We start from the raw sequence: 24238 nt of genomic DNA, 5'->3' as shown, positions 1-24238 counted from the left end.
CAGTTGACTACTGACCAGTATACCAAAGCTGTTGGATGCCTTCCTTTTGATAATCTAAACCACCATTTTAGCTACTGAGAATGTCAAACACATTTAGAGGTACAGACTAACATACTTAACACATTTTACCTTTCTCTAACTCATTACATTTAGTAAATATTTAGGTTTTTTTCCCAATATTTCTCAAGCATGCTGACTTCTCAGCTTGATGTAAAGTTGGCTTGCAGTGACCCAATTAGAAATCTGGGCACCTCCGGTGTTAATTTCAGCAGTAAATTTAATTAAGAGCAAATATTGAGATGCAGAAATAGAATATGAGGTTGGCACTGGCATCTGTCATCAAAGCCTCCTTAAACTTAAACCCATTTAGATCTGGAAAGAATGTGGGATATTCTTTAGAAGGCAAATATGCCTCAGACTCTATGTTCTGCCACAGCACGCTGCCTGCCACCTCAGTCGCAATATCCACCACCTTGACAGAGATGTGAAAGTGAGACTGAAGGAAAGGTCCATTGTCTAAGAAAAGGTTTCAAGGGAGAAATGACCCAAAAGAAAAGTGAATGGGAACAAAAACCCGGCAACACTGGTGAATCTATGGAGGTGGCAAATTCACTGTAATGTGCAAGGGAGAAATGTCTGGCTCATATTGCTGGAAGTAGGGGTTCAGGCTGTCTAACAGCCGGTGAAACTCCAAAGGGAAGATCAAAGGCTTGACTATTAGCTGTGCTAAATTCCTGTTAGATTTCTCTTGTAGATCAAAGGACCCTTTAAATAGGGAGGAGCTGATTCCCCTGGAAATATCTTCTGCTCATTACTGGCCTTTCATGCAAGCCCCAGCTTAGTGGTGAGATTTGGGCTACTGGGATAGGGCACAAATGTGCTCCTTGAAGCTTTCTACTATGGAAGGAACCAGCTTTGGGGTTGCTCTAATCTACACCTGGGATTCGACAGGCCCCACTGAGTTCCCCAGTGTGAGTAGCACAATACACTTCAATTAAAATGGACTTAAACTCTCCTCACCGAAGTATTGCAAGAGTTTAACTGATATTTGTATGTCAGAGCTCAACAAATGTGACCAGTATATGTGGAAAAAATTCTTATTTTCTAACCACCCTCTTTATTCTCTCCTATTTTTTTTTTGTCTGCAGATGATTGACTGAGCACAGTTCATAACAAATACATAAGTACCACTTTGGAAATTGCTAAAAAAAGTAAAAGCTCTCAAGCTTCTGCTTGTCAGCACAGGGGTCGGACCCTCACTGTGACCTCTGTTGCATAAACAGACTGACATTGTTCATTAAAATGCAACTTCCCAAAGGAATTGATTGTTCAAAGGAAGTGATTCTCTTACTTTTCCTCCTTTTCTTGCTCTTTCATGTAATACAGTTATTGGATGTATTTCACACAAGCAGTTTCAGAGAGAATGTAGCAACCAACTGAAAGAAATGGAAAGTCAATATAATGGCATGTTTACAGCTGGATCTGGTTCTGGAAAACCCTAATCTCTCAGGGGAAGACACTACATGATGCAAAGCGTGGAAGTTCGAGTTAGCAAACTTACAGCAGGACACTGCACACATTTTTAACTGTGAGGTCAATTGTTGTTGCATTGAGTTCTCTTGTGTATGAGATCTCTGCTATTGCACAGAGGTAACAAGCAAGAGGAACCTGTCGGGTCGCACAAGCATCAATCCAGGAGAATCATTTTTCCAGCAGACTCCAGGATGGGTATCTGTGTACATATGTGGCACTCAAGTGTCATGTAAGTACTGCTGTGGTTTTGCCTTTAAGGTCAGGCAGCAGCTTCTGCTCTAATGCAAATCCATTGCTGATGAATGGGAGAAGTACAAACGTAAAGGTCAGAAAATAAACAGAATAAATCTGAAACATCAAGACAGCTGTACAAAACATTTTTTCCCAGTCTGCACACTTTAAAGTCAGTGTGTCATGACAGATGGACACCTTTTTCCTGTCCCACTCATATAAAACAAGTATTTACATTTCTTACAAAACAGGTGACCTAGGATTTAGTTTTCTCAGGGAAGGAACACCAAATTGGATGGTCACCTGTCATGATGACTTGTTGACTACTGTCTAAGACTAAGCATTTTATAAATGTTCATGATGCTTTAAATCTACAGATCTTTTCTCCTTTCTTCACTTTAACCTAATATTTCTAGAAGTATCTTTGCAGAATCTGTTGGTTGCTGCTGTGAAATCTGTTGGCCTGTTAGATACAGAAACCCACAGGAAAGAAGGTGTTCACCTATGACTGAAAACGGACCCTTGTCATCCTGTCCTATTTTAATTCATAATGCTGAATTTGCTTCTGTTCCATCTCAGTCTTATATCCAACTCTACCTTGGTTGCAGAGGTGACAGCAATGGAAGCAAACCCTTCTGAGTGGCTGCAGGGCATTTCATTTTTGGGTGATGCATGCCACATCAAGAATGCCATTGTCATTCTGACAATTAAAAATACATAAATTAGGAGATTAGCCCAACAATTAGGTGCAGTGAATATCTCCCAGATGATCTTTTCTCCCTGCAGCATGCAGATCTGTTCATTTCATAGATAGGTGTGTCTTTTTCTTCCACATCTGTTGAAGTTCTGATGCCAGGTATTTAATTACAGCAAAGCAAGCAACTTGAGATCCTTCTTCAATATATAAGGCAAAGAATTAGGTTAATGGGTATGTGAAATCAGCAGGGCCCAGTGGATGAAACCTTGCTCTGGAAGGGACATATGGCATATTCCCATCCTCAGTCCCTTTGCTGCTTTAAGTGCCACATATACCAAACCAGCTTGTTCCCTCAGTGTCTCCATCTGGAGATAGAGGAAAACAGGAAGAATGAGGAAAGCATTCACTACTTTGGATTATTGAAATTGATGTTCATAAGGTGTCTAATAGGTCAGGCCATCATAAGTCCAATTTCTTAGCATACTCATTCATACGTGTATCAGTGAGCGGTCCAGGCTGCTGGACCCCATCAGTGCCAAAGCCAAAAGGACCTGGCTAGTGTCCACTTACTGCCTTGTGTTTTATCCTGTGACACTTATTCCCTGGATCACACCTCCTACTCTGAGCATCCTCTCAGGATGTAAATTCTGACATGTGTTTGCCCACATCTCAGGCAATGGTAGCTCATGCTTCATGTTCTTGTGATTCTTCATAATTATATCGTGTTCGTGGTTACCTGATTTCTTGTGTAACCGCTTGAGGGATGATGTACCTAGAAAGCACAAACACAGCCTTGGCAAGAGCAATTTTTAACTACGTTTGCTTTATTGCTGCACAGTACTTCAGAGTTCATGATCTTTGCAAAATACCCAGAGTCCTTAGATGCAAATGCACTCGTATGGTCTTGCTCTCTTGGCAGTCTGAAAGCATCTCTGTCTACCAAACCTTGCAGTCTGCCCAGCCATCACCCAACAAGCTCTTTTTGCACATAGACCCTCCCCTCCAGCTGTCTCAGAAATCCTCCTCCACATCCCATCTCTCTCCTCTTCCACATATGCCTGAGCCGAACAGCTGGAGCTTATCCTTGCACCCAGCTTTTGGGTAGAGAATTGATGGGTGGTTTCTTGACTTAAGACAGTGGATGTTGTTCCATGAGCAGATGTGACTGTTCAGTGCCTTTCTCCTTGTGTTTGCTCATAATGATAATTCTGATGTTAGAACTTTTCCTGGAGCTGATAATAACTTCAGATGAAGTTCATGGAGAGGCTGCATTTTCTCCGCTGACTTCTAAACATAAAGTACAAATTGGTAGGCAGGTGCCCATGCACAAATTCAGAAGGTGGACAGGAGTTTTAACTCTTAGTGCAAACTCATCCTGCTCTGTCACACCACAAGCTCTGTACCAGACTCCCACTACCTGACAGAGTCAGTACCAAGAAATTACATGTCCCTAATTAGCCAATTCAATTGATATCACTAATACTAAGAAAGAAGGAATTTCCTGACTTGATGGTGTGAAAGCCTTGCAGTTTTAGCAAGCTGTTTCAGTGCTCTCTGTTGCTAGAGCACAGGAAAAAGGCAAAACTCCAGCCAGAATCAGTGTGATCCTGTTTTGTCTATCAAGGGCCCCTGTGATCACAGAGCATATTTCTCACCCTGCTCAACATTTTTTTTCAGGAAGAGCTGACATAAGTTGGCAAGGACAGCAAGCAGCCCTTCCTTCTCACTCCTTCTCCAACCAGTGTCAGGAGCAAATTCAAGGACTCTTTGATAAAGCGAACCAAGATACGATCGCAGCAAACCCTTGGTGCTGTTTTGCATTCTTCCCCATGGTGTGAACTGCAGGCTGCTGTGTCAGGCAAAGCAAAGCCCATCCCTATGGAAGCTGAATATGTTGCTAAAGCAGATCTATAAGGCTTCCTCCTTTCACTGATGTAACTATGTTTTACCTTGGTTTTCCAAGGTGAAAAGAGAGCTGGTTGAGCACATAATCCATCAGCCTTTAGGATATAGTTAAAAACACTATGGTACCAAAGTTAAAATGGTGACTGGTGTCTAAAACTCAGAGAGGATTTGGTGGAAGCAGAAAACAGAAATTCCTTCTGGGAGCGGGTGTACCACGTGGTGAGCTATCACACAAGGTATAGTGAGCAGCGTGCATGATGCATGCGTGAGTGCCTGTCATTTAATGGATGACTGCACAGAAATGTTTCCTGTGATATTATATGGATGTCCCCTATGCCTCCAGTCCAAAATTCTGGTAGCTTTTCCTTTTACCATTTTATACCATGGAAACATGCCTCTTTCCATTATAAATTTGCCTTATGCTGGCACCTCTTTCTGCCACATTAAATATGAAGTTTCCTTACTCGAGACCTCTTGCAATTCAAGGACAAGCAGAGAGAGAGAGATTAGAGAAAAGGAATAGAGAAAGAACAGGTTTGTTTTTTGTTCGTTTATTTGTTTGTTGAAGACAATTAGTTTCAGCAGGATGAAAGATACCGTATGATGAGGAGCAAGAGTTGCCCATCTAAGGGTCATTCCAGTCCTGTGTTTCTTTGTGGGTTCATTGTAATGAGCTGCCTGGAAATACAGTGTTCACAAAGGATATAAATAAAGATGTGACTCCGTCTCAATCTCTGGCTCACCTCAGCTCATGAGCTTCCTGCATGTGGAGGCAGCTGGTGGATTTATCATGGGGCTAAAGCAGGACCCAATACACTGGCAGCACCGAATACAGAAGGCTTGTTTTCAAGCGGGAGTTCAACCCCACACTACGATGGCAGCACTCTGACTGGTGTGGTCATCCCTTTCTACTTTTGAGACAATGAGAAAGGATGCAAAAACACAGTGCACATTTCAGCCATAATACAATTGAAGGCTGGGAAGGACAGTAATGAATCCTCGGCCTGGCCCCCTGCATCACACATCCCAAAAGAAATCATCATCTGGATTTCAGCATCAGATTTTGGTTGAGATTTTTAGTATTTCTCATCAAATCTTATTATTTAACCTCAGAAATAACCTTCCCCTTCACCTCTGAAAGTTAGGTACTTGAGTGGCTTCAGAGAAGAGGGGGTCTCTTGGCTCTCTGATTGGGGAAATTGCAGCAGTAGTTGTTTTCAGGGTGAAAATGTTCATATGTGGTCCCTGACAGGATAGGTTTTTTCACATTTAATAGGAGGAAGGAAAGTGGAGGGTGAAGGTGAATGGATAGATGGACAAAATCACCTTTTGGAAGTAAGCTGAATGTTACATTTTTGTTCAACAGAAGGAAGGAAAAAGACATTTTGCAGCCTTGACATAGCTGAACAGCAGCTGCCCTCAGCCTTCAGCATTCACTGAAACTCTAGATGAAGCTTGCAACCATGTCTCCAGAACCTGCAGAAAAAGAAAAAGGTAATGTAATTATGCAATAGACAACATCAGCTGTGGATTGATTTTACTGTGGAACCAATGGAACTACTTCAGGACTTGGGTTGTGCCAATCACAGCAGAAATTCCCCTGTAGCCGAGGTGCTGCTGGGGTGAGGAAAAGGGGAACCTCACTACCCTGTATGGTCCTGGATGCTTTCGTGGAGCAACTCACTGGCCTGGGTGGCTCCATAATGGACAGGTAGTGGACAGGTGTGGTATTAACACAGGATCTTCTCTCTTAGGGCAAGAAAGTGAGCCATGTGGACCCGCCCTGTGCAGGTATGAGTGAGTTTGTGTCTGCGGCACGGGTGTTCTTGAATATGGAGCTGTGCAGAGGCTCATCTCCGCACAGAGGGCTAAAGCCACACAGGGCAGTCCCAGTTTGTGTGGGATGTGTTTATGTTGCAGCAGTTTTCAGAAGCCATCTATGCAGGCAGTGCCCCATGCTGACCCTCCACCAGTATGAGCTCCTGACCCTTCATAGGAGATCTGCCAGCAAAGTGTTTTCCTTCACCCCGTTTCTCCCAACCCCACTACCCTGAGCTTGACTGGAGCTCCTCACTGCTTTAAGCCACTGGCATAAGTAAAGTAGGGTAGGTTGAGGACCAGTAAGGGATCTACTCGTCCCTCTGATTATCTGCCTGCTCATCCGCTTGCCCTAGGACAGGTCAAGGAGCTGCTTGCCCACCCACTTTGCCTTCCTGAGTGCTGCTCTGACATATTAGCATCCATGAGAATCCTAATTGCTTTAGGACAGTTGCATCCCAGCATAGCAGGTCTGGTTGAGTGGGTGCTCTTGCATGATACAGCTTCTTTGAAGGGCTTGAATTCTAGGGTTAGCCACGGATTTCCTTGCTGGGAGGGTGCTGGGCTGGCCCTGGGGAAGGCGGTTTAGGGCTAGCAGGTGTGATGGAGGTCCAGCCCAGCATCGTCCCGGGGAGGCAATAGAGAGCAAAAATGTCCCTGCCCCTGCGTCTGCCCCTCGGGGTGTGTCGTCCAGGGCATCCGGACCGAGGTGGTGCTGGGGGGGGTCGGGAGAGTCTCCGCGTGCCCCCACCTGTCGCGCCAGCGGTGCCACATCTGGGCGGCGCGCGGCGGCGCGTCCCCCCCCGCGGGGGCGGCACATCTGTCTCCATGGCGACGGGGCGCGGCGGGGGGGCCGCGGAGCCACCGCCCCGCCCCGCCGCACCGAGCGGCCGCGGACCGAGCGCAGGGCGGCGGCGGCGCGGGGTGGGGGGCCCGGCGGGCGGGATCGCCGCTCTCGGAGCCCTCGGAGCGAGCGCTGCCCTCCGCCCTCGCCGCCGCAGCTCCCGGGACAGACCCCGCGCGGTGCCGCCCGGCCCGGCCCGGCTCGGATGCCGCCATGGGGAGCCGCTTCTCCAGCATCCCCGCGCTGCCCCGCGGCGGCCAGGGCCGCCTGCACCGCGCCCGCCACCACCGCCTCAAAGGTACGGCTCGGTCAGCGCCCCCGGCACCGCGGGCACCTCCGGCATCCCCGGCACCCTGAGCGTCCCCGTCAAGACGAGCACCCGCGGTATCCCCGGGCATCTGAGGCACCTGTGTAGCCCGGAGGGGGATGGGTGCTCCGGACACCCCGAGCTGGGATGGGCACCCAGGCAGGACACAGATCCTGAGTACCCCAGGGATGCTTATAGTACCTTGAGTACCCCACCATGGACAGGCATTCCGGACACCTTGAGACAGGCTGGGCTCCCTGGACACCCCGGCACCCCGTGCCCTCTCGCGGTGTGAGCCCACTGCCATGCTCCCAGCACTGTCGCTTCTTCCCCGGCAATGCCCCATGGGTGGCTGATCGGTACACAGGTCTTTCCAGGCAGCGTTGCCCCGGGAAAGCAAAGGACAACAAGTCAGAGGAGTTGGACCACCAGAGAATCCCCAAGTGTTTATTGGTGAATGAAGACTTTGCTTTGGTGTTTATTCTGGGTGCCCCAGGAATGTGTGTGCATGTCAGTCCTGTTTGGAGGAGGGCAGGCAGTATTTGGGGCTCCTTGTCCACCATATGTGGCTGTTCTGTTCCTCACAAGGATGAAATCCGTTTTCTGAAATCCTAGGGACCTTTTGGGACCAAATGGGATGGGGGTGACTTCTGTAATGTGAATAGGAGAGGCTGCCCGAGGTTTCTTCTATCCCTGCCCTTTTCAACCCCCTTTTGCCATAAGCTGGGAGGGTGGTAGCTGAAAGTAACCCATCGTTCATGAAAGGGATTTCCTTGGGCAGCAGGACACACCATGTGTGTTCAACACTGCCTGGGTACCCTTCACTAAGCTCATTTTCACAGCCAAAGGCACTGGATGATGGGGAATAGCAGATGTCAGATATCTCTTTGTAAGCAGGGAATGAGGGAAGGTGCTGCTCCCACAGCCATTTCAGATCATAACTTGTTGCAGCTTCCCTTGTGTGTTGCAGAATTTGCAGCCACCAGCGTGGAAAATGTGGATGGTGCTGTTCACCCTCATTGTTACTGAGCTTTTGGATAGTTCTTTGGCATAGTCTAGGGGAGTGGAAATGGTTAATGATGAGCTGGGGAACTGGTTGTTATACTGAAGGATTTTCTGATACTTGCATTATTCTTCTGTTACAACTCTCTGCTCCCTTCGTCTGTAGGATGATGTTCCATGATTTGGAACAGTTGTGCGAACTGAGGGTGATTATATCATGGCTGTTTTAATGGCCATACACGGAGACATGAGGAATGCTCACTGCTCTGACTGTCATGGGCAAAGCCAGTCAGAAACTCAGCCCAGGCAATGGCTCTGCTTAAAATTACACTTGCAAGGAGGGGGATACTGAACTCTAACCAGTGAACCATCATCCTCTATCAATGTAAACATGAAGGCACATGCAATGCTGTAATAGTTGGTATGCAATTGTAAACTGCCAGGAAGGATTTGTCTCTTTAAGAATCATGCTGTCAGCTGGAAGTCTTTATGGAGCAACCTTAAGCAGATAAGAATTTATAAACTGGAGCCAGAAGGGACACTGCTACTTAATCCATTATCAGTGGCTTATGTGAGATTTGAAGATGCTCTGTATGAATCACCTGATGTGGGGGGGCGAGGGTGGGAATTGTGTGTTAATGACACTCTGTTTCTTTATTTCTTCCTTTAATTTCTATTTTAACTAAATTTCTACCTGTGCTGAAGCAGCAAGCAGAAATGTTTTCAAGACAGTAATGCAGCAGAGCATTGAAATAATTTTTATTTGGAATAAAGACTGAACAAGGAATTGCCTTTGTTTTAAAAAACAAGCAACTGCCAGGGACAATATGTGCCTTTTCTGTCTTTTTTTGAAACCAGACTGCCTCAGGTCCTACATTTAAATGTGGAATAAACAAATCTGATTGCATTTGACAGGTTTCTGTAAAATGGACTCGAGGCATAGCAGCGAAAGTATGAATGTCACACAGTTTTGTTATATATCTGCCATTTAACATTTTGTAAAGTGTATTATGGTTGAAGGTCTCCAGTTGTTCTTCCTTCAGTGTCAGGCTCAGTGTTAGAGATACTGAACTTTGATAAGTTGGCCACCATCTAGTACTTTCTTCTGTGAAGATCTCTTACCTAACTTGGTGCCAAGGAGTGATTTGGGCTCATTCTTGCTAAAAAAAGAGCTATGATTGTGTTGTTTCCCAGGGTGGTCTGGGGACTTTGAACTGAGTCCCTGAACCTTACAAGTTCATCTTTGCTTATGTAAGCAGTAAGACCTCTGTACATGGTAGAGTTGTTGCCCATGTGAGGCAAATTTTTATGCCTTTCTGTGAATCCCGCTAAAAATGGTCACCTTTAGTTACATAAATCTTCTGAAGACCATGTGATACTTTTGGTGGTTAAAGGCATAACAGAAATCTCACAAAAGCTGACATGGCTGGGAGAATACTTGCTTTGCTTTTGATGGTCATGCCTAAGGAGGAGAGCTCCCATCTTGTTTCTCAGACTTCAGCTGCAGTTTTAAAACCAGGTAACTGAATTAGGCAGGTATTTTCTGAAGATTCCTGCATGAGTAAACCTGGAACCCTGGGCTGATTGATGATTTTAGAGTTGCCTTTTGAGTAGGGCAGTACTTTAAAATCTGTTATGTCCAGCCCTTTGTAAAAGAAGTTCACATTGCTGTTCACTAGAAACCGCTACATGCAAGCACGCACTTACTCCAAAGCAGTATATCATGTCTATATTGTTAATCCAGATTTTGGTACCACAGTTGTGCCTTCAGGCTTTGGCTGGTTTGCAGACAGTCAGCGGAACCAGAGATCCTCCAGGACCACAGCTGATCAGATGCCATGGTTCTGATGGAGCTGTTAAACTTGAAGTCCTGGACAGTGGTTCAAAGGAGGTTATCACTTGGTGATATCGTGGTGGGGAGGTTGAGGTGAGATTATTTTCAGCATTCCTGTGAGTATTTCCCTTCCCATAACCCAGATGTGGCTGTTTGTCGGGGGTGACGGAAGGTGATCCTTTGTGTACTTTCCTAATGCTGAGCAAAAGATTATGATTATCTGGTAACAATCTCCTTAATGATGTAGCCAGATAAACTCCAGGAAATTTTTGCTGTCCACCCTCTCTGAAATATGGTTTGTGATAACTATCAAACAAGGTGTGTATGGCTGTTTGGAGTGGAACCAAGTGGGAAAACTCCAGCAGTATCTAATCTCCTGTATTCTGAGATGAAAAGGATTGACCTTCGCACCAGTGGCTCTGGCTACCGTTTATTTACTTGTGTCAGGGCAGTCTGGCTTGAACTGTTCCGTCCAAGGAGACTTCTATTATTTCTCAAGACATACATCCCCGGTTCAACCCATCTCCCTGCCCCAAGGTTCTTGCAAGATGGTTTATTCAATCTCCTCTCTTAACTCTTCTTTCTAACCCTGGTGTAGCTTGGTAAGTTCCCCTCCTTGCCTAGTGTTACCTTTTCCCAGTCTCTGGCTTTTGCTGAGTGCTGCTCAGTCTTACTGGATGTATTTAACCTTTCCTACTGTGATGTGTGGGCTGTGTATTCTTTTAAGACTGTTGTGTAGTTCCCAGATTTGCTAGTCTAGGATGCTAGAAATGCAGTTTTTGGTAGCTCTTGGGTCAGAAGTGAGAGATAGGACCTGTATGCCATCTCCTGTGTTCCATGGACAAGCGGCTCTTTGTCCTCACTTGTCTCCATGTCCTCAGCATCAAGAAGTCTTAGCCATTGCTGTAGACAGCAGATCAATATTACATTGTAGAATCTAAGAAGTATTACTGTCTCCTTTCTTAAATCCTCTCCTCTAGCCTCCTACTCAGGTTGGTGCTCTTTCCTGAGCCTCTTCTTGCCTTGGAAGGTAGATTTCCCCGGTGAGTGACAGCAAGCAGGATTTCTTCCTGTTGATTTTCTCACAGGTTAATGGACCTTATGATACTTATGCAGAAGAATGCATGCGCAGTATTACAGAAACAGGCTGAGCTGTCAGGGATTCTCTTTTCAGCAGTGGGTGATTACTCATGGGTTATTCTTTTTTATTTGCATCTGGAGCCTCCTGTCAAGACCTGAGTCATGTTGTGCTGGGTGCTTCCATGGCTGCCTGCTCATTCATATAGAGAGCTTTACTCATGTGTCTGGGTGATCTCTGTGGGATGATTTGAGGTTTATATGTCCAGAGTATCACATGAAGCAGACTGGTACCTTGTCAGGACAGTTCTTAGGCCGTTCTTTTGCTAGGAAACCTGAAGTCAGAGTCAGCAGTGATTTGATGAAGGGTGTTGCCACCTTTCTGGCTGCAGGCCCCCAAAAGAGCAGCCTGCTGTGCAGCACTTTGCCAAGAAGGCAGAGGCTTTCCTGCTTCCCCTGGCCCCTGGAGGGTACCAGTCATGATTATACAGTCTTTGCCTGCATTTTTGCAGTTGCTGTTCCAAACATTATATCTCACACATAAATATGTCGGACTTTCTTCTCCTTTCATTGGTGTTTTATGAGCTTGTGAAATACATGCAGAAGATAGTAATCTAGCTGGTGTAGGCATTTCGATAATTGTATATTGTTGAAAGACTCTCCTGCTGCTGGCTCCATTTTGTGCACTCACTAAATGAAACTAAGGGGGCGGTAAAAAGTCATCAGCAACTGATGGTCATGGGACTTAGAAGTTGGAGTGCAAGCAGTGCACTGGGGGGAATACCAGTAGTGACACTGTGAGATAGTCTCAGCTCCCATTGCTGTCATAATTGGTTCTTCTTTGAAGTACTATTTCATTTTCTTCCAGCGTTATGGAATCAGAAGTTTCATCATTCAAGGCTTTGAAGGATGCCTCCTGCTTTCTGCCCTTCTGCTTTCATTCTGTCCTGGGTCATGCTGGGTTTTCCTCTGACCTGTCAGTGTGTCTGGGTTATAGGTATAAAGGTCTTCCTGCCTGAGGTTCTCAGGTTTATTCAACCCTCTCCCAAGCACTAGATTTTTTTCCTAGCTACTGAACTTTGATTTACTGCATTTAAACTGCCTAAAATTGCTCAGTGTTCCAAACACAACAATTTATTGCTCTTACTTTTCCTTTCCCATTGTCCTTTTCATAGGGTACTGAAGCCTGTTGGTGGGGCAGGTATTGATGCATCTTGTCAGAAATTTCCCAGGAAATCACGTGGTGTCTTGACCACAGGTGATTCTCTGTATTTTTCAGAGGCAAGAAAGGCTGCTCTTCAAAACCAGTAGGAACCAAAACATCAGTGGGGTGATAGAGCTGAAAATACTAGTGTCAGGCTCAATAGCAGTTTAAAAAAGCAAATTAGATACTAGAAATTGTAAGGGAAGCCAAACAGAAGAAAATAGAGGCCACTAATAAGGTTGTTGTGTAAATCTGAATATTGCGTGTAGTTCTGGCTCATCTGCTTCCAAAATCTGAAGAAAGATACAGAAGAACTGGGAAAGGTTCAGAGGAGGGCAAAAGGGACAGTCATAAGTCTGGATTAATTTTATATAAGGCATGATCGAATAAACTAGGACTCTTGTCTCTGGAAAAAGAGATAACCAGGATGGGAAATGGCATGGGATGGGCATGTAAAGAAGGGGCAGAGCTGCACTCTTCACTGTCTTTTCCAGTACAAGAATTAGGAGGATATCAAATGAAGCTGATTCTTTCTTCTTTTGAACAAAAAGAGGCTGTAACCATCTGCAGTAGTTAGTTGCTCAGTAGAGCTTATTAATAGTGGATGTTGTGGATGCTAAAATGGGTCCAATTTTATGGAAGATTGGAGGAGGTCATGAAAGTGGAATCCTTTGAAGTTTATGACATACAAAGACCACATACTTGCCCTACTCATATCAACTTCCCAAGGGCATCTTCCTAAGGCTACCTGGGTTTAGCTGAAAAGGACAGTGCTGAAATGAGAACTTCTCCACAACAGTGAAAGCTGGAGTTGGATTGTTCAGACATTGCAGTTGGAGATAGAGGGATAGAGCCTGTTCTGGTGTTGGCTGGTCTCTAGCTGGATCCATCCTCTTTATCATGAGCATCCCTGCCCAGTTGTTTACAGAGTGGTTCATTGCCAGTCAGCCTCAAAATCACATAAAGGCTTTATTTGGGGGACAGAAGAGATTGTGTTGAGGTCCCTGTACAAGCTTTCTTGGATGAGACTGTGTCTCCTGCACACTGTGATTTTGACAAATACAGTTGCTTATGCATTTGTGGACTCTTCTGGAATAAAAGAAAGCAGGTTCTCTTTGCTTACCTTGACCTCCCAATGACAGGAGCCTAAGTAGCCCCCACTTCATTTTGTTTCCTACACTGTTGAAATAGCAGCTTTTGTGGTTATTCCCATATCTGGGAAGATTTCTAATACAGAGGCCTGGAATATTTCAGATTTGGCAGCTGTTCTTACCTACTGCTGCTAGGATAATTGCAGGAACCAGCTACTTCTGCATTGCTGAAATTGTTGCCCGTGGCAAGTACATAAGTACATGTTGTATTACTTACAGTGTGTACCCTCACAGTGGCTACTTATTTCAAGCTGGTGATCCACACATGCTCTGAATTGGTCTGCCTTGAAATTTTAGGACATCTGAGTAATCCAGTTCTGGCTGTCTCAAGGAGTGGGATCCACAACACCTGTGTTTCAGGATTGTCTCCATCTAGAAACGGTTGATCTCAGATTAACCTTAATCACGCACCGTGCAGGTGCTCAGTGCTGTGCTGCAAACTGCCAAATCCCAAAGTAGTTTCTCGCTTTAATCACAGCACTGTGCAGGTGCTCAGTTCTGTGCCACAAGTACCAAAGTAGTTTTGGGGATGAGAGCTGAATTTTAACTGGAAGTTAGGGTCTGGCAATGGTTAAAGTTTCTTCTGAGTAGGACATGTATCCATGACCCTGAGCTGCCTTTTAACCTGGCTAACTAGGGCATTGCTAGCTGAGTAGCTGGGAAGGAGGGCAGACTCTTGGATACTTACCCATACTAAGGTCTGGGTTAATGTGACTATATGGGGTAAGGTTTCATCTCTATTCATTCTTGGGGATCCCGAGCTGGTAAAAGTGTGTTGTATATAAGTTCATGTTTACTCTACTGGTTATTTGGCCTTTCAATTACAGGATTAAAATAGGATTATGTTTTAAAATTACAGGGTAGAGGATGCCATGGTGGTATTATGTTTATACAGTCCTCCATTAGTCTGCCTCAGTTCAGCTCTTTGCTGAAGCATAGGGAAGGATTCTCAGCTGTCAGAAAACTCTCAGGTTAAACCGTAGGGCTATTTAATGCAAAATTCTGAAAAGTAAATCTTAATAGTTTGCTGTCAGTCTCAGCAATGAAGTGCTATGGCAGGTTTTTTAGTTTCAAAAAAAACACTTCACAGAATCATAGAATCAACTAGGTTGGAAAAGACCTCCGAGATTATCAAGTCCAACCCTTGATCCAACACCGCTGTAGTTACTAGACCATGGCACTAAGTGCCACATCCAGTCTCATCTTCAAAACCTCCAGGGTTTTTAGATGGTGACTCCACCATCTCCCTGGGCAGCCCATTCCAATGTCTGATTACTCTCTCTGTAAAAAATTTCTTCCTAATATCCAACCTAAACCTCCCCTGGCAGAGCTTAAGATTGTGCCCTCTTGTCCTACTGCTGGTTGCCTGGGAGAAGAGACGGATGCCCACCTGGCTACAGCTTAATGTAAACTTTTTTTTTAAACAGTAATAACATTTTAGTAAAAATAAATTTAAAAGTATTGGCATTGCTTGTGGAGTTTCCCTCCTCTGTTGTTCCTTTGTAAGCAGTATTTGAGCTTCACACTGGTAACACTGACGCTTCCAGGTTTTCCTCTGTATGTGGGCTTACACACGTGCATGGGTGTATGCAGGGATTCCCTATTGACTCCATCTCATAATTTTTATGATATGAGCAGAACACATCCTATATCTAGCATCAGGACTCGAGAAGATCAATTCAGCAAAACAATGACCAGTGAGCTCTGTGAATAGCCGGTGCTGTGCTGTCAGTAACTAGCCAGTGGGTTAGCAAAGAGGGAGCTCAGCTTCTGATGAGCCCAGGGACCATGGGATGCTGAGCAGAGCTGAAAATCTGGGATCATTTGTCCCAGTGGAATAATCAGGGACACTTTTGAAGTATTGGTTTTCTTACTTGGGGAGCTGAATGGGAATATGAAAGTCTTTGTCAGCAGCCCCTGCTTGAACATCCCTCTGGCTTCACCCTGCTTTAAAACTGTGGTCCACACCCTGGCCCAGTCAGAAGAAGTGTAATTGTGTAGTGCTTGATTCATTCTAGTTTACATTGACTGCCCATATATCAACATATGACTTAAAAACCCTACTGTTGTCCTCTGTTAGGCATGAGCTCTGCTTGATTTCCCCTTAACTGCTACTTGGATGGAGATGTGACTGTTTTTTGTGTTCTACTGCTCATCAACACCATCTAATGTAAAGCTTAGCGTTGGGTCTTAACTTACTACTGGACAGGCTTTGGCCAGATAAGCCAAGCAGACACAGATGCAGAGCTTATCTACCATCCAGATTCCATATCTTCATCAGAAGGTTAGTTCAAATCTCCTCCTTAAGTAATACCTCTTTAATATAGCATTTAATTGTATTGGTATTACTCATGATTTCTTTGATTTAGGCAACTGGTGCCATTGTGTTTCTAAATACCTATCTTGCAAGATCATTTTTGTCCATGACGAATGTCTAATTTTTTATACTTAACAAGTATTTACTAGGCAGGAAGGGAAGAGATGGTTTCCCATAGAAATATTGAGTCACTGTAGAAGATGGGACACAAATAACTGTAAATGTTGCAAACAGAAATCTGTGTATTATGTGAGTGAGTGAGTCACTTAAATAGATGTGATAGAAAATGCAAAAGAGAAAATGTTCCTAATTGATTATGTTCATCAAATACAGAAAGAAGTAGTTGAAATTTACTTTCTTTATTAAAAAATGCAGTGAGAACATAATGAGGGACCTGGGTGACCTCTGATGTTAGTACTGGATTTCTACATTCCTATTCCCATTTCTGTTTTAATGGTACAACCCCTGAACAATCACATTAACAGGCATGAAATGAAATAAAGGTGCAAAGTTCTTCCTAATTAAAACCACAAATACCTTTTGTTTTTAAAGGTTTAGAGTTGAGATGTCAAGTGATAAGTACTGACAGCTGAGGGCTTTGCTCCTCTTTGCTTGAAATCTGCCCTGCATTAGTTGTGGAAGAAAGTTCTCACCATCTGCCGAGTGCCTCATGGCCCCTGGAGATCATCTGGTGTACAGTGCATTTCCTTTGGACAGTTGTTCTCGGACCCTACATGTGTGTACTGGAGGACGTAGCAGAGAGATTAAAAGCAGCTTAAGATTTCAACAAGAGAAGTTGTGCAGGTGGGACGTGTAGCAGGGAATGGAGTGAGCTCTGGTTGCTCTTGCCCAGAGAAAGTGTGTTTGGTGGCTGAGCAGATACTGTCAGTCTCTTGTTGTCAGTCCAGTATGAAGCCCAGGAGGACAAATTACAGAGTGATGGGTGGGAACAGTGACTGAGGGTAAACTCCCAATTTGGAAATATTAATGTTACATCCATTATTAATAGCCCCCCAGCAAAAGAAAAAATGCTTTGCTGCAAATGAAGCTGTGACACAGGGAAGTAGCAGGCAAAATTAAAATTTTATACTTGCTATGGTTTTAACAATAAAGGTTTTGTGATACACATCCAGCAATGCTGCTATAAATAGTCTCGTTATCTAATCTTCCAACTCAAAGTATGACAGAAGATTACAAGTAAGAAAACAGTTCAGTGTAGCTTTTAGCTGTTTTCCCACTGCTTCCCTTGCTTCTGGTGGAGCATTATTAACTGTGTCCCTTGTAATTCATATGGAGACAACATTATTCAGAAGTACAGAATGTCACTAGGAGGAGGAGAGTTCAGACAAAACCCAGAAGATTTATGACATAGTTTAGATAAGGCCATGGAGGAACTGAGATGAGGGAAGTAATGACAACTCTCAGTCCAGCAGCGTTTCTTAGGGTGTGCTTAGAACTTCTTCATGCCAACTCCATTGGGCCAGATACAGAGCAGGGCATGTTTTAATAAGGTATTTTACATACTTGGTTGCAGAGGGAACCTTTTTGATTATAAATAATCCAGACACACTGAACTCTGTCCACATGGGTCTAGGACCTGATCCAAAACCAACAGAAAGTCCTTAGAAAATTTCAAAGGCATGGCTAGCACAGAAAAAAACTCTTTTTCCTTTTGATCTTATTTTCCATGGGGGAAGGAGGAGCTGGCTGGTGGCAAGGTTGATAACCCCTCTCCTCCCCTCTCTGTGCCTTGCTGGTAATCAAATCCTCATTTTTGACCCTTCCTGGGAGATCCCCCTGTCCTGTTTCACATGGGGCTCCTGAAGTCAGCGAGAAGGGTTGGGTCCTGAGAAAGTTCCCCTTGAGCAGGGGCAGCTGAAAAGCACCTTCTGCAGCCTTTTTGGGTGGACATAACCCTTTCCCACAGAGGACTGTAGATCACCTTCTAAACTGTCATGGAGTTTTCTTGTGTGGCCATGAGAGGAAGCATGAGGGAGTGTGGCTGTTGTAGATCTGGAGTCCCATGAGACTTGAACCATCATGTTTTTGCTATGTGACAGAACTTGAGGAACTGAACCTCACTGTAGCTGCTGCAAGGAGGCAGGAAAGAGATTGCGCCATCCCCTCGTCCTAAAGTAGGCTGATGTATAGGGAGGTCAAATGATTAATTTGTCTTTTACATCACAGTTCAACAGGAGGAAGACTCAATTCATCTGTTGAACACATTAGTCTATATCCATCAAATTCTCATAGAGTTCATGTGATCCAGACTTGAGATCCAGTTTTGCCTTCCGTGGACATACGAGGACTTGAGGTCTTTATCTGTATTCCCAGTCCACTGACCCAGTTGAGCAGCCATTCATCTCCATCTGCCCACATCACTCCCTCCCTGCCCAGCAAAGCATCAGCAGCATCCTTCTGAGAGGAGGCAATGGCGTTCAGCTACCACTGACTCACTTGAGCTCTTCTCTTCCAGTCCTCTGAAAAGCATCCTTAAATATTGTTAAAAGCACAAAAGCCAAAGGACATAGCTGGCTGGCTGACTTGGAGCCCAACACTGCTACCAAATTCTTTCCCAGTCCAGATTCTGGTATTTCAGCTTAAATTCCCAGGCATGAGCAATTACAGGCGCTGGCAGGTGAAATGTTTTCTGGACGTGTGCTTTCTCGTGCTGCAGCTTGTTCGGCAGGAAGGAGAGTTACCTTCTTATGATTAGATTCTGCAGGAATATCAAATCTGCTGTTGGAACAGAGGTTTTATATATAGTAAAATGCTCCCAGGTGTGCTTTTTAGTAGTGCTTCTGGGCTAAAGCAGGGATTTATTAATAAGAGGCACCCAAACCATGTTATGTGCTGCAGCAGAGCTGGAACAGGGTGCTTTTGCTCTGATTCGGGAAGCTGATTGAATTCAGTGACAGATGCCAAGTATTTATGTCCTCGCCTGAGTTTATCTGTTAAATTTGAAAGTGTTAAAAGCAGGACTTATTTTTGGAATAAATATATTAAATAGTGATGGAGAGTTCCAGCTGGGTATTGGTAGGATGACATGTTATTGTTATGTGTTGTTGACCGAAATGTACTGCTCAGACCATCAGAACAGAAAACTGTGGGTGCAATACATTGCTCTTGATTTGCATCAGAATACTTGAGTTCAGAGTCCAGTGTCTTTGCTTGTGACATTGCTTGGTATGATGAAGAATAGAGTTAAATTATATTTATTATATAGGTACAATAAATACAATACATTGTTACACAATTGTAATAATTGCTGTAAAGTTCCTGACAGTTGTCCATATTTCTACATTAACGTGTGTGTCTGGGGGGGTGGTATTTGAATTTTATGGTTTTTAGCATATTGACAAATGTCCAAACTCTAGAGAAGTTGTTAATTGCCTTGGAAACCATTGCCAGCACACCTCTTGATTGCTGTTGCTAACTCTCCCTCCTACCAGTAGTCTTTTGAGCTTCTATGTTTAATTTCTTCTGTAACATCACCTAAAATAACCCCTGGCCTTTATTTTTGTTTATAACTAGCAGTAGGACAAGAGGGCACAGTCTTAGGCTGTGCCAGGGGAGGTTTAGGTTTGACATTAGGAAGAAGTTCTTTACAGAGGGAGTGACTGGGCATTGGAATGGGCTGCCCAGGGAGGTGGTGGAGTCACCTGGAGGTATTTAAGAAGAGACTGGATGTGGCACTTAGTGCCATGGTCTAGTAGACAAGGTGGTAGTAGGTCAAAGGTTGGACTTATATGATCTCAGAGGTCTTTTCCAACCTAGTTGATTCTGTGATGGATAGTTTTAATTTATTTCAATTTTAGTATCACCTCCTTAATGAGTATTTTACCCTATTATTTAGGGTAAAATAAATAATTATTATTTAGCTTTTAATCTTTCCATGGGCCATCTTGAAGCCCTTGAATGGTGACTCTTTACAGCTGAACCAAGACTCAGGGTAAGGATGAACAGCTGACCCATAAACTCCAGGCAAGTTGTCGCATTTCCAGTGCCTCTGAGCCATCTTGTGTCTCAAAAATTAATGCTACTTACAAATTGCCTTCTGCTGTGCTCCATCAAATGCTAAGATGCTGTAATTATTTATGACAGTTAAAATCTCCTGATGTATTCAAATAAAAGCCAAACGTATAGGGAAAACATGTCCTGTGGAGGAAGGTTGTGGTATGAAAGATGGCTTGTTTTGTCTGCAGGTCACATTGATGGGCAAGCTAGAAATTCACGTAAGAGATGGAGACCTAGATGGGCTAGATTTAAGGGGAAACTCCATAACTGCTGCCATTGGACTATTTTCAGGTGTTTGGATGAGTGAATGACTCAAACATAGTTTAAGCCTGTGACTATTCCATTTTAATAGCAATGCAAATACAGTAGGTGAAGGCTAAGAGAGCTGCATCTAATTTAGCAGTGTTGCTTTAGCAACATCATGCAGGATGCAAACAGTCTCCTTGGTAACACTTCCTAAGTGTCATTAGATAAGCTGTGGTTTTAAACATGGAAGCAGATCGGAATGAGAGACATGCTCTTGTGCTGTGCCTTTTTATAGCCCCAGACATCACAATTAGCAGGATGGCAAGAGGAGAGAGGAAAGCTGTTTTGAGGATTGTAGTGCTTGTGAGCATTTTATATGTTGTGCTTTGGAAAACCACACCAGGGTGATGGGGTTTTCTGACTTGGTTTAAATAAGGTTTTAAATAAAGGTAGAAGGTTGTCTCTGCCCTGCCCAATTGTCATAGACATACATTAAGTGTCCTCCTGCCTCTCCAGCTGATGCAGATTGCAGATGTTAACACTTCTGCCCTCTAGTCTAATGGCATACTAATGTCTTGGTGAGTTTTGAATCTACAGGTTGGGAAGGGGAGAGGAAAGGAGACCCCAGAGCTCAATGTGAATGTGAACCTCCCATGTTCACCCTGGAAAGAATGTGGAGGTTGAGGTGGTGGTGGAGGATCTGCCTCTGGGCTGGGATTAAGTACAGGATCTGCTCCCCTTCTGCCAGACTTCCTCTGTCCCACTATCACTGTCAGTGGATTAACTCTCCAGAACTAGATTTGGGGTTCTCTGTTGAATACTGAAGATCCTTTCCTAGAGATCAGCAACAGAGCAGAGATGAAGGTGAGAAATGGGGTTAATTAGTGCACAGAAACAGGGCAGCTGTTTCTGCTGTTAGCATTGCCATATAGAAGAGAGTCATGAATTGAGGCAGAATTCCATTGGTCAATGCCTGAGGAACTCATCCAAGGAATCTGAATGCCTGATGATGTCAACTGGAGCACATGAAAGATAGTGGAAGAAGCCAAGTCCACAAGAGCATCAAAGTAGGCTTATTCTGGTTTGGGATGCAAATGTGAAAGAGCAGATAGTTTTATTTTATCATGAGCTTAACCCTGTGTCATTAGAAGCACACAGCTGGTGGACTTTCACATTTTTTGGAAATCCTCTGAACCAAAGACCAGACCCTTTCCACAAACACCTCCCAATCTGTGACCTTCAGGTCCACACACGAAACCAGTGACTGGAGACTGTCCAGTCCAAGGGTTCCTTTTTCATTTCAGTGGTGTGTAGCACCTTGCAATTTAGATACACAGCAAAGGAATGACTACATTTTCTTTTCCATTTTAATGGAAAAAGGAATTCAAATGTCAATAGTCTCTTTTTACAAAGAAAACTCAGAATAAGAAAAAACAACCAACTCCCGCAGCCTTTTTTTGCTCCCTAATCCTTTTGGAATTTATCCATCTTTGTATCGCTCATATCTCATGGTCTCTGTTGTAAATGTCAGTGCTAATTAATGAGACCTTGGCTCTCCATGTAGTTGAGTAACAATCCAACGTTTGTTTGTGAGATGGGTGCCCTTCCATCTCCCCTTCCCAGGGGATGGCACTGGGGCTGTTAGCCTTGTGCATGACAAGCTGCAAGAGAAAGTCTGAAATGTCTCTCTACCTCTGTAGTGTCAAAAGCACACAGGTGAAATGCTCTTGAGCTGGGTGAGAAAAGTGTTTTCTAAACAGTTTAGAGATTAAAATGGAATGTCTTGGGTACCCTTATTGAATTGTCCCCATCCCATCCCATCCCATCCCATCCCATCCCATACCTGCGCTGGGAGCCTGAGACAGTACTGGAAGGCACTGGTGAGTTTTCTGCTTTGAGATGGAGACATTGGAGCCACTGGACCACAGGATGCCATTCCAGCCTGAAGGCAAAATGTTGCTGCTTTTCCTGTGCAGCATAACAGCCTTCATGCAGTGGATCTTGGGAATAATTTGAAGGCAAGACTTGGCTCTGCATCCAAATTGTTCTGCAATAGAGAGTCTGAGTATCTGTTCCTCACCACCATGGCCTGTGGCTTAGTAGGACATGAGAAGTGGACAAATTTGGACTCTGCTGACTTGTAGTTCGGCCCTCAACCTGCCCTTTCCTCTGCTGTATGCAGAATAGAGCATTTCTTCCCAGGACAGCCCAGGCTGCTGTGTTTCTGCCACATGTCATTTGGATTCTGAGTCCTTAAACATTTGTAGGCATTATTATTTTAAACCAGCTTGTGATAGGAAGATTATTCCTGCTGCAGAGAGCTTGTGTTTCCTGGGGAGAATCAAAGGGCAGGAGGGCCAAGTGCACTTGCACCAAGTCTCATCCTGAATAGCACCTCTGCATGCCGCTGGCTCCTTGCCTGTTCAGCAGAAAGAGTGATGCTTTTGTATTCCCTGCTCTGCTTCCTGCAACACCTGGGTTTTCCTTAGAGATTTCCCATTCACATGTGGAGCCTACCTCACTTCTTGGGGCTGATGGGAGTGCAGGGCCCCGCAGTGAGGCTGTGAGCAAGAAATCCCCCAGTCTCACCTCATGCACCTGAGACTGGAGAGCCCATGCCGTTGTACAATTGCAAGTTCCTTCAATCAGTGTTCCAGTACAAGCAGGACACCTCTGGTTTTTCTGAGACATTGTGTTGGGTTTTTTTTGTTCATAGTGGAATCAGGAGTTCCACACCCAGCTGTGGCTTCCTAACCTACAAGGAAATCCCTTCTTTTCTCTCTTGATCAGCTGATGCTGCATGATCAGCTGATGCCATGCAGCCTTGGTTAGAGGTGGGAGAGCAGTGTGGGATCACACTGTGGCTCTGACGAGGGATGCTCAGTTCCTCCTGAGGCAGTGACAGACATTGCTCTCCGGCTCCTAACCCCTGTGCTCCCGTCCACTGGGCACTGGCTGCTGTGTACCTGCCAGCCAGGCTCCCCTAGGCAGCCACTCAGGGCCAGTTGCTGCTCCTCACCCAATCCTGGCAATAGGAGTGGTCTGTAGATGAGGACTGACTTGTGTCTCCACAATAGGAGGGCATTCCAGTGCCCAGTCCAGCAAATGAGACTGGTCTCTCTAACCCGCCTGTCCTGATCTCTGGTTCTCACTTTTCTGCCTGTTTCTGTGAATACTCTCCTTATTGCTTTTCTTCACAAAAAATTAGAACAGATCACAGCCAAAAATCCTTCCCAAGTAGCTGATGCAGCCACAGGACAACTCTCCCTTTGACGCAGAAGTCCCTCATTCAGTGTTCAGCTCTGACAACAGATGACTTTTGGCCACTCTCTCCTTGCTCAGATATGGGTGTTCTCTACCACTGGCCAGGCGCTTCCTCGGCAGCTGGGAACCGCTTTCACATTGTGCAGTGACCCACTCTGTCTTGCACTGTCACACTTCCTGGTTATTTTTATATTTTTAGTGGCCTTCCTTGTGCAATAACATGAACTATCTTTTTTTTTTTTTGATAAGCATCTTCTTAGCAGAATATTAATGCATATAATTAAGATAGTATTTGGCTCTCGAATCACACTGTTCATCCTGAAATTGTCTTAATTACACAGCTGCTCCTCTAGAATGAAGCTCTCTTTGTTTCAAAGCTTAAATATGGAAAAAGGGGCAAAATTTCTTCCTCCAAGGAGAAACCCTCCGTTTCAGATTTCTAGCTATGTTGGAATCAGTGGCCTTTCTATTTTAAGGACAGGGAGAAATCAAGGGAATACTAATGCTGATTTTTGTTTTAATCCTCTTCACAGGGAGTAAGTCACAAACCCCCTTAATTTATTTTGTTGGAGTTTTTTAATGCATTATTGAAGGTAAAAAACTTGACAACTTGCATTCCTTGGGTTGGTTCACATGCAATTCCTCTGGTTTTCCATTCTCTCTGACATCTTGAAACTCGGGTATCCCTAACAGCCAGATGAAATCTGTTGGATAAGGCACCTGATTTTCAGCAGCTTCCAGTTTGTGAAGCATAAACCTAGCTTTAAAAACAACCTTAACCTCTCAGTGTT

The 24238-nt window shown here is 44.5% G+C and overlaps 1 protein-coding gene across 3 annotated transcripts in view; it reads left to right on the top strand.

Annotated features, from left to right (window-relative positions):
- The first annotated feature begins 7059 nt into the window (after positions 1-7059).
- NEURL1 (neuralized E3 ubiquitin protein ligase 1) overlaps positions 7060-24238 on the top strand; it is a 151403-nt gene continuing 134224 nt past the window's right edge. Inside the window, exon 1 of one of the 3 annotated variants that reach the window (XM_027738751.2) lies at positions 7060-7326. In XM_027738751.2, coding sequence (XP_027594552.2) covers positions 7242-7326 — 85 coding nt within the window. In that variant the 5' untranslated portion in view covers positions 7060-7241. The remainder of the gene's footprint in view (positions 7327-24238) is intronic. The other 2 variants (XM_039390679.1, XM_027738756.2) reach the window with 2 other exon arrangements.

This window comes from Pipra filicauda, unplaced genomic scaffold (assembly GCF_003945595.2).
Source record: "Pipra filicauda isolate LSUMZ 115617 unplaced genomic scaffold, ASM394559v2 scaffold85_size2586006_pilon, whole genome shotgun sequence".
Taxonomy (NCBI): Eukaryota; Metazoa; Chordata; class Aves; order Passeriformes; family Pipridae; genus Pipra; species Pipra filicauda.
The sequence above is the reverse complement of the archived record's forward strand: the minus strand, read 5'-3'. Positions and strand labels throughout refer to the sequence as shown.